The 15,434-nt window shown below is 35.5% G+C and overlaps 1 protein-coding gene across 1 annotated transcript; it reads right to left on the bottom strand.

The window, feature by feature from the left end:
- Nucleotides 1–309: 309 nt before the first annotated feature.
- Nucleotides 310–15,193, bottom strand: LOC104413050 (ADP-ribosylation factor-like protein 5B). Its single transcript, XM_010023946.1, has 6 exons — nt 15,163–15,193; nt 8,333–8,393; nt 7,197–7,344; nt 4,407–4,490; nt 2,828–2,979; nt 310–863 (listed from the first exon to the last, which is right to left on the bottom strand). The coding sequence occupies exons 3-6, from the start codon at nt 7,338–7,340 to the stop codon at nt 815–817; spliced, it is 429 nt and encodes a 142-aa protein (XP_010022248.1). The 5' UTR covers nt 7,341–7,344; nt 8,333–8,393; nt 15,163–15,193; the 3' UTR covers nt 310–814.
- Nucleotides 15,194–15,434: the final 241 nt, after the last annotated feature.

The following is a 15,434-nucleotide window of genomic DNA, read 5'->3' as shown; positions in this document are numbered from 1 at the left end:
TTAACAGGTTACAGTAAGTCTGCACATAACACTGGCTGCCATGATTCCAAATTTACTTATGAAGAGATTTATTTTTAAAAAGGTATTCAAGTTCTAAATGACTAAACCAGCACTTACTAACAAATTTTTAACGACTGCAGAGATGTATTTTTGAGTAAAAGAATCATATGCTAGATCTATGTACCAGAGAAACTAAGAATGAAATAGATTTCTTCTGATGCAGTTCAATTATATACCAGGTTAAAAGCCACCCCAGTATTAATTACAACTAACTCGTTCAGCATGTAAAAAATTACGTTCATAGCTATTCATTAGTTCATTAACTCCCGTGCTGCCTAGAACTCTGCTGACATTCCAGGAAGCCCAGCTTGAAATACAGTTACCCTTAGAGGCTAAAGCTATGCCAGAGTAAAGTCAACCTACTCGCTACTTTTTTGTTATTAAATAAACTGCGCCCATTTATGTAAGTTATATAAACTACTTAGAAAGAGGAAGTATGAAATATTGACAATGACAAAACAGTTTAAAAAGCTATCACTGAAAAAGTTAGAATACATATTCAGAGCAATTTCAACGCTTAAAACCAGATTCACATATGATCATCCAGTTGAAGATTAGTGTGTTAAAAAAAGTTAAGAAAATACTTTGTGTTTCAGTTCAACTGCACTTGATTCAAGTACAGCTTGGGGGTTGGCTGATATAAATTAAACATGGTCACTGCTTCAGCAGCCAGAAGTACAGAAAAATGTACATGTTCACAGGATAAATAGAAGTCTCTTCTTTTTTGGGGGAGGTGGGAGCATAGGAAAAGCAGCTATCTCACTCCAATACGGGAAGTCATCCACTCCAAGCCTTGGCATAATCTGAAAGATAAGAGATGTTATATTGGTACTCGTTCTATTCCAACATCTTTAAAGTATTTCCTACCTGGTTTTTTGTTTAAAAAACATCTACTTAAAATAAATAAAATCAGCTGGAATTGGGATTGAAACCTGAACAGAATAACCAGTGTTTCAAACTAAGTCTACTTAGGTTTTAACCACAAGAAGATGGTCAAGCATGTTATTTTACTGAAGCTTGGCACTCCATTTTTTTTCCTTTTGTAAATCTAAAACCCACTATTCTTAATATGATTACTCATAAGTACATGGAACCAAGTAAATTTTTCTCTAGGTTTCCCATGAAAGACTGCTTACTTGAAGGCAGGACCATTACACACTAATACTAAAAGACAAAGGATAGGTTACCCAGATGAATTGGTTCATGAAAACACAGTGTATCAGGAAATCCAAAATCCCATTACAAAATTAAACATGTTTATATTCAACACCAAAATTGCATGGAGTTTAATCTTCTTACTCACTCAATTTGTATTTGTTTAAATTCTTCCATTTCGTAAGACAGACTTTCCTTTAATTTACTAGGCATCTAGTTACCTAGTTTATGCCATCTTTAAGCTTTACTTTTTTAAAGTAATTCAAGACTTAGCTATCCAAGAAGAATAGCTTCACTCACATGGAGCTAATCTCCCTAGATGTCTGTTAGATCTTCCCAAGGAAGATTCAGCTCAGCAATTTAACTCTAGAAATTGTTTTATGAGTAGGTCTCACTACTGTCACAGTGTAAGTATTCCAATTATTGATTTTTTTTTTTCAGCCTCAATAAGAAAGTAGCAGCCTAGTATGGCCAATGTTTCGAAACCAAAATTCATATTCATGAATTTCTACCTTCCTCCAAATGCCAACTTGTTTGAAGATAAATGTAAGCTACTATATAAACTAAATACTCAAAAGTGACTTTATAGCAAAGCTGGTAGGAGGAAAGCAAAGTTAACTCTTAGAATGAATCAATACAATCCAAAGACTAAATCAAAACCCCCAATTTGTTCTTACAAACATATCTCACTCTAAGAAAGTGAACGCTACCAATCACTCTACAAGACATCTTTCTTATATTAGAAAACACTGCATGCTGGAAGTGAGGAAGATGCCTTCACTTCCCAAATATTCAGTTTATTCACTGTTTCGGCTGTCAGAAGACCACATTATTGTAAAGGTCATACAACAGCTGAAAAAATTATTACACATTAGAAGACACCTTTTAGAATCAAGATGAAAAATTAGCACACTTCAAACCATGTAAGCAAGACACTACCCAACTTGTTACAGGCATTCAAAAGTGCTTTTGATCTTTACAAACAAAGGATCTAAGGAAAGCTCAGCTTTCCATTTTAGTAATTGCTGGAATAAGGCATAAACATTTCAAAATTAGATACAAATAAAAGCTTTAATATTTGTAATAATTTTGGGTTATTCCAGATCTATGTACCTTCTCATCAAAATTCTGTTTGAATGCTTATCGAAATCCCCAACCAACCAAGAAGAACCACAAACATATCCACACCAACTCCTCCACCTTAAAAGCTTATGGTAGATCAGAATGTAAAGGAAAACAACAGTAGCTTATTTCTTCAAAGACACACAGAATGAGAGGGTAGCACACAGAGGGTAAAAAACTATATCAACAGCTACATATTTCGGGGATGGAGCACTGGGAGGGGAGTGCTATGTTGTGTGGCTTTGTGGTTTGTTTTTATTTTTATTGATTGATTTGTTTTACAATAAGCTGAAAGACTTCCATATAAATCTGGTTTGAGCTATGAAAAATATCCACAAGATTCAATAAAGAAAAGAAAATTTCAAAATGTTCCTCTGACTGCAAAGATCAGAAAACATGTTCTTTCAGGAAATCCACATATGTGTCAACAGGCTTCTAAATCAGTATTCTCATTTACCACATACTACTACACTAAGCAGTAAGCACTTACCCTTCTCCTGTCAAAGCACAACAGGACTGAATGTGCCACGGGTGATCCTTTATGGAGCTGAGGGTGAGGTATGTAGATATCTCAGCAGCTGTCATACAACCTTTCATGTCCTGCTTGTTTGCAAAGATAAGTACTGCAGCCTTCCGTAAATCCTAGAAGTAATTTAAAGCATTCGTAATAGGTATAAAATCAGCCAGGCAGCATAATTATCACTGGAAAAACATTCCAAAATCTACATTAGATACTATTCAAATGGAAAAGCCTGCCAGATATCATTCCCTTGAAATTACTTTCAAGTTCATTAAACAAGTTCTGTAGTGGTTAAAGCAATAACAATTTAAGAAAGCCATCTAAATTCTTGTAAGTTTTATCCTATTGGCTCAAAAAGGGAGCTCTAATAATGCTGCAGCATGTTTAGCAAAAACAGAAACTAATAAAAAGTTGTTTTGCTTATGTACAGAAATTAAAGATTCCACACAGCAATAAGACAGGAACTGGGATATATGGCTTTAGGAGTGCAGAAGGGTAAACAAATGCAATAACCAGGAAAACAACAGCTTTAATTAAAAGTGTTCAACACATTTCATTATATTTTAAGACTATTTCTTCATTAGGAGAAAAACAAAAACAACTAAACCCAACCCTCTCCACCCCCAACCTTTATGGTTCACAGTTGAAAATTCTGTCCTACAAGTAGTCCAGTCCAGGCCTACCAACTGTTTTCAAGAGATCACAATCTCTTAAGGGTTTATGACATAAATAAACTACATGGAAACTAATAAACTACATGGGAAAACTTCTCTGCGAGAAGTCATCCTTTTGGTTATGTGTTTGCTCCTTACTACCAGGCCCAACCTACATTAACTGTAAAAGTAAGAACTCTTTGAATGAAAAATCTCTCCAAGAAATGAGCTAAACAGAATTACTGCATTGTATTAAATAACCTTCAAAAATTAAAGGAAGTTATTTAGATTTAAAACCCCTAATTTAGATTGAGAGACATCACAGAAGGCTTCAATGTACTTCAGCTAATCTAATGTAGAAGTCTGAGGGAGCTGGCCCAGTGTTGGACAGTCCTCAATACAACACATAATAATAAAACTACAAACAAAACTCAGAAAACTGAACTGAAACTAATTTACCCAGAGTATTATATGTGCTCCTTAATTTTAAGGAACAGGATTAAAACAAACAAGAAAGAAATGGAACGGCTGATTTTCTAAAATCAGCAATCAGGTTACCCACTGCAAATAAGTAGTTTCTTAACATTTTAACCATTTAACTGAAAGATGAGATGGTGTGGTGAATGGTAATACCCAGTTAAATATGAAGTTTAAGATATTTTACCAGTTAAACATTTGCAAAGTGAAGAGCAATCTGATTATAATCAAGCAAGCTCGATCAGAAGTGCTTCATAATAAATTTCCTCTTTATTTACATGGTTTTAAAATGTGACCAACATGCATGCACATTTAGGCTCAGAAAGTTTTTTGTGACAGTATAATTTTTGTTAACGTAACAAGCAGGTAATGTTATTTGACTGTTCACAATGAAACTATTAGCCCAACTTCCACCATACCTCATGAGCCAGCATTCTATAAAGTTCTTCTTTTGTTATAGAAAGTCGCTCTCTATCTATGCTGTCAACAACAAGAATGATGAACTAGGAGAAAAAACAATAGTACAGCATGTAAGTACAAAGTGTAAACTGCAGAAAGCATGTTTTCAAGAGACGACTAACCACAAGTCTTCCTATGTAAGAGACCTAGACTTTCAGAGCACATGAGGAAACAGAACAAGAACATTATTGTGACAGTCTCTTGTTAGAGTCCTGGGAATCATACATGAAGATTATAGTTATAAAAAAAAAAAATAATTGTGCTTGTATATTTCAGCACTGCGTATTAAGGTCTACATTCACATACTATGATTAAATCCCCTTTGTGGATTTTTAGGCCCTATATCAGAAGATAATAATAAAATAGGTACCAAAAGCATCTACACATAGTGGATTACGTTTAAAATATGGATGACAAGCTTGCTACACAGTGATCAATGAAAGCAGCTATTACTCTCCACTACTACCTGCATACCTGGAAAGCTAAGAAACTGAAATTACAATTCCCTGTTCTTCAACAAGCATTTTTAACAATTTGGCATCATGTAACTCACAGGCTTAAGAAATGTTATTTCAAAGTAGACCTCAGAAAGCTATGTACCTGTAGGGTTTACCATTATGTTGTTGCACAACACCTTAACCTTTGTGAAGGGCCTGTGCAAGTTGGCCTCTCACTTTCAACACTGTACCCTTCCACCTAGGCACTTGGAGATGGCTACAGAAGTGATTTTAACCTTTCTGTTCCTGCAAGGCACATTATTCTCATGGCCATTTACTTGTGAATCCTGAGACACTGTTAGGTTTGGTGCAGCAGGTCTCCCATGAGAAGCAATTCTCACTGGTATGAAAACCACTTTCCATCCCCTATTTTGTATCTTCTATTTTACAGTCTTAAAATGTAAAGGAAAAAGATGTGGCATTAAGAAATAGGTAATACTCAAGTAAATGATTTTAAACATTACACAATAGTATTCGTACACAAACCATTACAACTGATCACTGTTCCTGCCCTGCCCAGTGTGCTTAAGCAGCACTAACAGCATCATAGGTGAGAACAGCAAGTAGGGAGATGAAGCACATTCTAATGAAGATTATACTGATACTATTAATTAAATAAATAAATACGTAATTACAGGGAACACATGCTATATTGGAGAGGAACCCAAGGAGATGATATTCCTCCCATGTCCCTTTCCCTCAAATCTCCTGTAGGTAAGCCTGTCTCAACATCCTTTCTGTAAGAATATGATCTGATTCTTAAAACAAAATTGCAGAATTAGCCTTATCAAGTTGAAAGTAATTAAGACAGGTTTGCACTGAAAAGCTTATTTGTGGGATTTTTACATTACTGCAAAGATTTTGTTTAGATTGTTTCAATTTACAGATAAGGAAAGAGAAAAGAGAGTAACAAAAAAGCATGAGAAGTCACCGCTATAACTCTACAACATATGCTCCAAATCACTTTGCTTTATAAAATTAAGGAGATTCATTACCCATTGAAAATGACCACAAAGTATGAAAAAATAAGTCAATTTAATGCTGCTGTGACTCTGAGATGTCTAAGCAGATGAGGAGGAACAATAAAGGAATTATTCATATCGGGGAGGCTAGGATTAGCATACTAAACAGACAGCTTTTCTTCCTCAATTGTTTCCAGCAGACGAAGCTTCTAAGTAAAGGGAAAGTTCTTTCCAAGTGCTAGAAAGCACTGGATTTCACACACTCACTAGCCAGAATATGACAAAGAACATCACGAAAGCATTAAAAAAAACCCTAATACATGCATTTCCCCAACTTCCAAAATAAAGGTTCTCTATGGACAAATGTCAGGAACTTATTATTATTGTACCAGATACTGCTGGCAGAAGTCTCTTCACCCTCAGGAGTATGCATGTGTCTTAGATGTAGCCATACTTTCCTAGATAACAATAAGTTAAAAATATTAGAGATGACGGTTGAGATGTCACCGCCGGGCTTTCAGTAGGCAAAAAGTTTCTGAACATCTGGGCGGGATCACTCATCTCCCCTCTCTCAAAAATGGGACACAGGAAAGAAAACATTTTACAGGACAAGAGAATGATTATATAATGAGTAATATGTACAAGAGACCTGTTTTAAGCAGAGGTCCTAAGAAGTGAAGTCTGAAAGTTTTTACATCAGTTCAGAAGTCTCAAAGTGAGGGTAGAGAGATTTATGTGCATGTTGTGTTGATAACATTTTGGCATCAAGAAGGCTGGCATAAAGAACAATCCTGCAAAGGAGTACTGCACAGCCAGGCTTCCTTTTATCCTTTGGATAAAAGCCACAAGCTGATGATCTTTTAAATACTGCTCCTTAGAATGTGTTTCACTTCTCATCCTTAATAATTGTTACCCCAAAAATATTTCAGACTAGATGTACAGCAGCTAGGTTACCCACTGCAAATCCACATCAAATTGGCAAAGTACATGGCAAATTTTTTTTAATCTACTTGAAAAACATGCAAAAAACCTGTCTGATCTGAAATGTATTTTGACATCATTTGATTGTCAGATCAAACAACATAACTGTAAAGTATACACATTGAATACTCCAAGTATTACCAGAAAATTGGCTGCAAACCAGACACGCCTTACACTTTTTGGGTTTATTCTTCCTCAAAAAGATTTAAAAATAATACAGCTGAAATCTTTACAGAAATTTACCAATATTCCTAACAAATAAATATACTTTCAAACAAACTTCTTGAATTTATAGAGTAGCTTCTCATACCTCTGTGTTTGAATAATAGGTATTCCACGATGACCGTAATGATTCTTGTCCTCCAATATCCCACATTAAGAAATGAGTGTTTTTCACCACTATTTCTTCTACATTGCTTCCTATTGTTGGAGAAGTATGAACCACTTCATTCATTAAGCTAAAGGAGAAAATATCACATGATAAAGACCTGCCAGTAAAATTCACAAGGCTTGTCACAACTCAATTACAACAAATTTCTTATTGAAAGAAGTAAATGTGTGTAACTCTGATAAAATAAGAAAGATTAAAAACTGTGATTAAAAACTATGCATATTTCAAAAAGCTGTAAATCTGATTTTTTATAGAAATAAAGCAAATATGTAATGTAATTTTATTAGAGCACTCAACTTTGTAACTCAGTATTAAAAAAATACCAAAGGACTGTTTGTTTACATAGCTAAAAATGTCTTTATTCGCCCTTTAAGCTTTGACTAAAGTGCTTAGGATAGAGTTTTTCTTGAAAATATTCTCTGCTGCTTTCATATCCAAATATATGCATAGTAACTCGGCTATACCCTCTCTTCACCTTTTCCACAATTACAATAGCAATTATGCTTTTGCCAATATTCTTTAATTTATCATAGATGTTGTATTTTTATCATAGATATTGTAATGCTGGTGCAATGATGCTATGGAAAATGCTTAAGGTAGGAGCTTGGCAAGATGAAATACTATTCTGAGGAATCCTCCATCACAAATTTCAGACACTTGAATCAGGAGACATTGGAAACATTTAGGGATTTTTGCAGAATAGCTAGAATTCCCGTTAACTTAAAAATCACTTTCTTCTGTGCAATTCTTGGTGGCATAATTATTTCTATGCTTACAAATAAAGATAGTCTTTGATAGTCAAAGAATTTACAGTTCACTTTTTGCTTGTATGTACAATTTTGCTGTTAAATTTACAGTTCCATTTTAAAACACTGTAGTTCTTTTGCTTATCCTTTAAATACTTACTCTGTTCAAAACAACTAATACTATTAATGTACAAACTGTGATCTAGAACCCTAGAGATTTCGTCAGGTTGAAAAGCTGAATTATCAATGATTAAACAGTGACAAATACTAAAATGTAAACAGAAAGAACAAAATAGTTCATGTACTTACAACTGGTAAAGAATAGTGGTCTTTCCAGCATTATCAAGTCCCACAATGATTACTTTGTGCTCTGCATATACACAAAAAAAGACAAGAATAAATTAGTAGAAACAACAATAGTTATAATTCAGGTTAATCAATTTTCCTTTTTTCCTTACTGAAGAAAGCAACTGCTTGTTTATCTTATTTCAATAGCTTATACAGAATACTGGTGACTTCAACATATAAAAAAAAAAAGAAAGAAAGAAATCCCCAAAGCCTCATCCTCTCTCAAGACTACAGTCTCAGGAAGTCATTACTGGAAGTCTTCATAAAGGAATAGTTATAATACAATTGCTTCATTAAAAAAATTGAGCTTTAGAAAGAAAGTACAATGAAAAAATATAACTTACAGCAGCATATCATCTTAAGGACATCACCAAACATCCAAAGACTGCACAAAATATAAGGCTAACATTTAAGGGTCAATAATAGCCACTTCTTAAGGGACCACCATCATTCACACCGTAAAAACTAAGAGGAAGCTGTATTTTGAGTAGATCACAAAATTCCAGTGTTACAATTTCTAAACTGAAAAGTCACAGAATGACAGAATGGCTGAAGTTGGAAGCCACTTCTGGAGGTCATCTGGTTCAAGTCCCTTGTTCAACAAGGTGCACCTAGAGCCAGTCACCAAGGACCATCTCCAGATGGCTTTCGATTATCTGCAAGAATGGAGACTCTACAACCTCTCTGGGCAATCTGTGCCAGTGCTCAGGCACCCTTATAGTGAAAAAGTGTTTCCTGATGGTCAGAGGGAACCTGTGCTTCAGTTTGTGCCCACTGCATCCTGGTCCTGTCACTGGCCACCACTGAGAAGAGTCCAGCTCTGTCCTCTTTGCACCCTGTAAGGCTTCTCTTCTCAAGGCTAAATAAACAGTCCGAGGTCTCTCAGCCATTTCTCATAAGAGAGATGCTCCAGTCCATTAATCAGCCTGTGACCTATCACTGGACTCCTTCCAGTATGCCCATGTCTCTTGTACTGATGAGCCTGGAACTCACTACTCCATGTGAGTCCTCACTGGTGCTTAGCAGAAGGGAAAGACCACCTCTCTCCATCAGCTGGGAAGTCCAGCTTATACAATAGAGATCTTCTAATTTCTGCAATGTTATTTTTCCAGGCACAGGGAAAACAAAATCAAAACCAACAAAAACCCCCAGAACTTACATGCCTCTCTAGTAAATCCTTCTTAGAATTTCAAATACAGCAGCACAGCTAATTAGAATGGTGGTTCTTTTGATACACGCATGAAGTTACAAGATACTCAATCCACCTACTGACAAAAAAGCAAATCATTTGAGAGCAGAGAATTCACAAATGGATACTAGAATTAAAATCTGCATAAAAAGTATGTGAACAGGCTCCTTTTTAAAGGGGTAATATTTAAAATTCTAGGGCATTTATTTCAAAGCGTAACATGGTTCAAAGCTTAAAGACGGCCTCTAAAATACCACATTCAATCTACAAGACTTAGAACAAATTACTAAAAGGTCAGAGGAGCTATTATAAATATAAAATTGGTGGGGGGTTGCCCACAAATGGGTGGTCTAAGGAAGAATCAAGTGGTTTGTTTTGTTGTGATTTTTTTGTTTGTTGGTTTTTTTTTGGGGGGGGGAGAGGGTTTTTTGGTTTTGTTTGTTTTTTAAATCTATTTATATGGAATAACCTAAGTCTTTTCATACTGAAAGTGGTTTTAATAAAACAATCTCTTGCTTAGGACTTTTAGAGGTTTTGCTATGTGATGTGGCCTTAACAAATGTTGAAATATATTTCCTTTTATCAGTTCCCCTATGACTGCATCCTGACAACAGATTCTAAGGCAAGAACTTCTCCTGGCCTTAAATCCAGCAGTACTCTTAGCCCCATAAGCAGCAGCATCAGTAATGAATAACCTTCCCCAATAAACAAATGGTATGAAATCCTCTCTGCTTTCAACTCTTAATAAACCATGCCACATAGGTAGACTGTCCATTTCTTCTTCGAAGTCACCGAAGTTTAAAGGACTTTCAAAGTTGAAACACAGAAACACCCTTCTGTTGTTTTCAAAACAGCCATGTTGTCAACTATTGCCTGGAAGAAGATGACACTACTTCTGCAACATTCTGTTTGAGTTATTTTCAAGGAAGAAAAGGAATTCTGGTCAGGCATTACATTGCTCTTTTCCACCTTCACATCAGAATACAAGGATTTTTTTAGGAATGAATGAGAAAAGCATAGAATGAAACAGTATCAAGCTACTTAAGGTGATGGGGAAAAAAAAAATCTCCATCAAGATGACTTTTTGAAAGCCACTGAAGTGTGAATGTTTCAACATTAATTGGGAAGAAAAGGCAAAGCTTACATGTGTTACTCCATAGTTATGCAGTATTTTATACAGCAACTGAATAAGCACAAACAAGAAACAGTCAAACAAGTGTTAATTAATGTTGATTTGGGGACTGAAATAATTAGATGAAAGCATCGGTATCTCATACAAATAGCAGTTTCCACCTTCAATTAATGGCAGTTGTTTTCAGAACTGTCGTCTATGGTAATGGAAACCTCTTCACTTACAAACATACTGAAAAGCTGAATTTCTGTCTAGTTTGGTTAGATTGCAGAATTCTTACTTGTATATGTGCATTAGAGGAAAAACACGTGAACTTAAAAACTGACAAACTAAGACAGAACAGAATTTTAGCAAGACGAGCACTTGTTTACAAGAACAACCAGTAGAAGATAGATGCTACATTTAAGAGAAAGGACAATTATGGAGTAAACCATAGGCAATGATTTATGCTCATATTTGTTTTCTGTACTTACAGACTAACCCAAGTTTCTCCCTTTCACTGGCTGGTATTCAAACTCAGTTTGGGTTGTATTCATGAATATCTTCTCAGTCCACCATGTTCTTGGCAAAGGAAGAAGAAAATCCGTAACAGAGTTGCCAGAGCAGAAGAGCAGAGTCTTTATAAATCAGGTAGAAAGAGGGGAAAAAAAATAAATAGAAAAAGTAGGCATACGCAGGGGGAAAAAAGACAGTATTAGACTACTGTTCAAAAGAATTCAAAGAATTCTGTTATATCAACCATTCCTGGCAGACTGTTAAAAACAAATTAAAAAAAATTAAAGTATTTTAAAGAAAATCCCTGGCAATCTAGAATTATGAAATAAAAGGACAGAGAAAATTATCTTCTTGCAGATATTAGAAGGAAGACATAATAGGCTCTTTTCTTCACTTACTCATCTCTATTTCTCTGTGGTAAAAGGACCTAAAACTGAAGATACGATTCTCACAATTTTGTCCTTTTCTCTATTTGATTTGCAAAAATTAAAAATAAAAATCCAAATTAATGATGAACAAGGCTCTTCCAACATATTTGAAAGAAGAAAGTAATACTGGAAAGGGTTTTTGGGCCGTGAAACCCCACATCTAGTTCTGAAGAACAACAGTCTTGGAGGCTTCAGGGCTGAAGACACAATGCAGATAGAAGTTTGCTAAAGAGGAGGCAGGAGGAATAGCATTTTACTCAAATTCAAAGACATTCCAAGACAGAGATTCATTCTGCACACTAAAAGCTACCTTAGAGTCTTTTTTTAAGCACAAAAATTGCTGAAATAGGTCTTGTATTTCCAGACTTGAGTACAAGAAAGTAAAGAGACTATCAACAAGTATTTAGTAGTCACTGGAACCAAAATCCATTTGGTTTTCTAAATAATGGTCTCTGCTACCCTGATGGTACAGACTGGGAACTGTCAGCAAGCTTAAGTTAAGTAAACTGTGGAGTTACAGAAGTTCAACCTCCCTGACTTACAGCTTACCATTATTTTTCTTACAGCAGTTATTTAACACCTATAGCATTCATACAGAAAACCTAGAAGACTTTGAACAACTACCATTAAAAAAAAAAATTAAAAAGATTTAAGAACTTCTTAAAGAACCCTATCAGCGACACACACACACACACACACAAACACAAAGGAATATGGTATTGACAACTGTGAGAGTTGCCTTTATCAAGGTTGAAGACATTTACTTCTGGGTTTTCTTTATAGTTTTATTAAGACCATTAAAAGCAATCTTGACAGTATTGATGGAGTTATAACTCAAATAAGCTTTATTCAGCTATGTGTTAACACAGGCAATAAGTTAGTTACTCTACCATTTACTTGTATTACCACATGTTGCTTAGAAGACTGACATTTGAGCACTGAATTACAGCTTAAGCAGGTAATTTTTGAAGTTCGTTTTTTTACACATACTTTAAAAAGTTATTTAAAAGTTATTCAACATGAACTTATGACGCTCTATAACTAGACTTTAAATGGCTGCAGAACACAGTATTTTAAATGAAAACAACACTAGACAATGTTTTTTGTAAGTTTCAAAAATAATGAAAGAGACTTAGGAAGCCATCAGTAAGAGACCTAGAAAAAAAAAGGCAAAAGTCTATTTTTAAGCCAGCTGTTTCTCTAATAAATAAAGTAACTCTATTTCAGTTTGCACTGTTCAATTGCTACTTGATTAAAGAAACAATGTATACTGAGAACTGAAAGACATAGAAATGCTTATTGTCCTCCTTCTCTCAGGCTTTAACCTCTGCACTGAAAAGGCACAGAGAACAGAAACCAAGAGGATTAAGTAAGGACCTGGAAGAGTTCTTAGCGCTACAACCACCATCAAAAAAAAATCAGCCAAGTTTAAGGACTACTGCTAAACTCAAACTGGAAATGAACCTTTCCAAAGATATCCACCAAACTAAATAGATATGCGCTGATGGACTGTGCTCAGGGCAGGGTCTGTTAGCCTTCCTCTCTTTCATTAGTCACTGACTCGCAGATCAGCAGAGGAATCACCCAGTTTCCTTAAACTGCTCTGCACTGTAGCTTTTCTTGTTCCATAATCCCACACACAAGATTTGGAGAGTAGATGGTGGACTGCAATAGAAAAGCAGTGCATTCTGCCAGGGGAGCAGGAAAAAGATCTAAAGGCTTTCCTCTCCTAAAAGTTCCTATTACGGCTCAAAGCCACCCACTATTTTAACCGCTGCATTTTCTACTGTGAGCCAGTCTGGGTTTGCCAAAATGGGCTGAACCAACTGAAACAATTTCTGCTGCATGTACAAAGAGTTGAAACAGAACAACAGACAGATTCAACTCCCTGGAAGAAACACCCAAGCCATAGGGCTAAAACAGTTGAATACAAATGGTAAGAGATACTGCAGAAAGAGGTCAACAGATAACATCAGCCAACAGACACTTATCAGGGAATGTCTTTAGAAACAGATTAGGTCAAGCCTCTTGACTGCCCTTCCAGTACTTCATCCTTACCATTGAAAGGATGGTAAGAGAATCAAATTGCAAGAGTAGTAAAGATGATGTGTAAATTAATAAAATGACATTCAGTGACTTAGTAGGATCTAAGGTACTTTCATTACAAGGTTTTCCTGCCAGGCTGAAGTAACTCTGAATGAATGCAATTTTCTGTCCATGGCATGTTTACTCCAACGACACTGAACTCCGAAGGCACAGAAACACACAGGGCCTATTTTAAGATGTTAGTTATCTCAAGATGTTCATTTTCCAGAAAGCTACCAACACATCTTCTCCCTGTGAGTTAACAGTTTTGGCTCACCAGTAGATATTTCTTTAACTTTGTCCAGACATTACTGATCAAATACCTTTCAGATTTAGCATTTTCAGCTCAGGTATTATTCACATTTATATAAAGTGAAACAATTAATACTTGAGTGAAATGCCAAGGATTTCCTGTTCTGTATCTTCTAGCACTTCATCACACCTCCTCCCCCATGCTGTACTTGATGGAAGACAGATGGCACTTTCTAAATATTTGCTTTGTTTAACCTTTCATTTTGCCAGTATCAAATGCTCCAGACTATCAGCATAACCTACATTAGCCACGATGAACTCATGCTATGCTCCACACATATCAGAGTCTGTCTGCATCTTTGGAATATTCCCTCTATACAGTCAAAATCATTGTGTAAGCTACTGCACTAGTCTGCCTCATAAGCAGTTGCATGGGACAGCCTATGAATTCTCCAAGAAATTGTCTTAATTTGATATAACTAGAAGAGTAAGCAAATCCAACTAATTACTATCCTTTATTATTACTAATAATATTATTTAGAGGAAAATAGTTAGGTAATTAGAGAATAATTTCCCACTAGATGGGTCAAAAATTTAAGGTTAAATTTTCTAAGATGGAATTTCAATTTCAGCCACGAAAACAAGCTTAATTTATTCTCTATGGTCACCACAAGAAGAGGGGGCAAAAACCCCCCAACAAACCAAACCAAAGAGAACAAAACAAGATCAAAATACACCCCAGAAGCCTCTCACTGGGATAAAAGCCAAATGGCAAGTATTGCATGGTACTGCCTCATCTATCTTAACTGTGATACTAATTGTCATTAACATTTTAAATGTGTGAAAAATAACTTTCCTTTCAGGAATTAATATACAGTAACAAAGACAATGTGTCTTCCACTAATAAAATGAAATCAACGTAATCTAACATTGTCATGTACTAACAAAAAAAAAAATAAACCACAAACCAAACCAAAACCACAAACAAAAACTAAACATGAAACTGCTCCTCTTCCTTCCTTCCTGAACGTAAATATTTACATCATAAGGTACCATACAGACCAACGTTAAAAGCCACCAGAAGTTATCTCCTTATCACTTTCCTGCTCATAGACATCTCTTCCGAGTCCTTTACGAAAGGAGTTTTAGATTGTAGTATTTGAAGAAAACCAAGACAACACTAAACAGTTTTCTGGAGAATAGGGGAAACCTTGAATATTACCAAATGGGCTTTCTAGTTCAGAAAAGTAAGAATTTTCAAATCAACAAGAGCAACAAACTCAGCGGGCTCCGTCAGAAGACTTCAGGAATGATGTGCTGGGATGGTATATGTGGGGGAAAGAGAAATGGTCTGGATCTCCCTCCCACTCCCATCCCATGAAAAGATTGATACACAGCTGTTAACATATACACACACTGAGGCTTTGCTCTTATATTCATGGAATTAGAATGAGTTATGTCCATGTACAGTGATAAAACCAT

The sequence above is a fragment of the Nestor notabilis genome, unplaced genomic scaffold (genome assembly GCF_000696875.1).
Source record: "Nestor notabilis isolate BGI_N333 unplaced genomic scaffold, ASM69687v1 scaffold8451, whole genome shotgun sequence".
Taxonomy (NCBI): domain Eukaryota; kingdom Metazoa; phylum Chordata; class Aves; order Psittaciformes; family Psittacidae; genus Nestor; species Nestor notabilis.
Note: the sequence above shows the minus strand (reverse complement) of the source record. Positions and strands in the feature narration are given on the sequence as shown.

Coding starts and splice junctions, on each gene's coding strand:
- LOC104413050 (XM_010023946.1), bottom strand. CDS start 7,340: ATGAATGAAGTGGTTCATACTTCTCCAACAATAGGAAGCAATGTAGAA. Junction 4,491..7,196: donor CCTATTATTCAAACACAGAG/GTATGAGAAGCT, acceptor TTTTTCTCCTAG/TTCATCATTCTTGTTGTTGA. Junction 864..2,827: donor TGTGCTTTGACAGGAGAAGG/GTAAGTGCTTAC, acceptor CTTATCTTTCAG/ATTATGCCAAGGCTTGGAGT.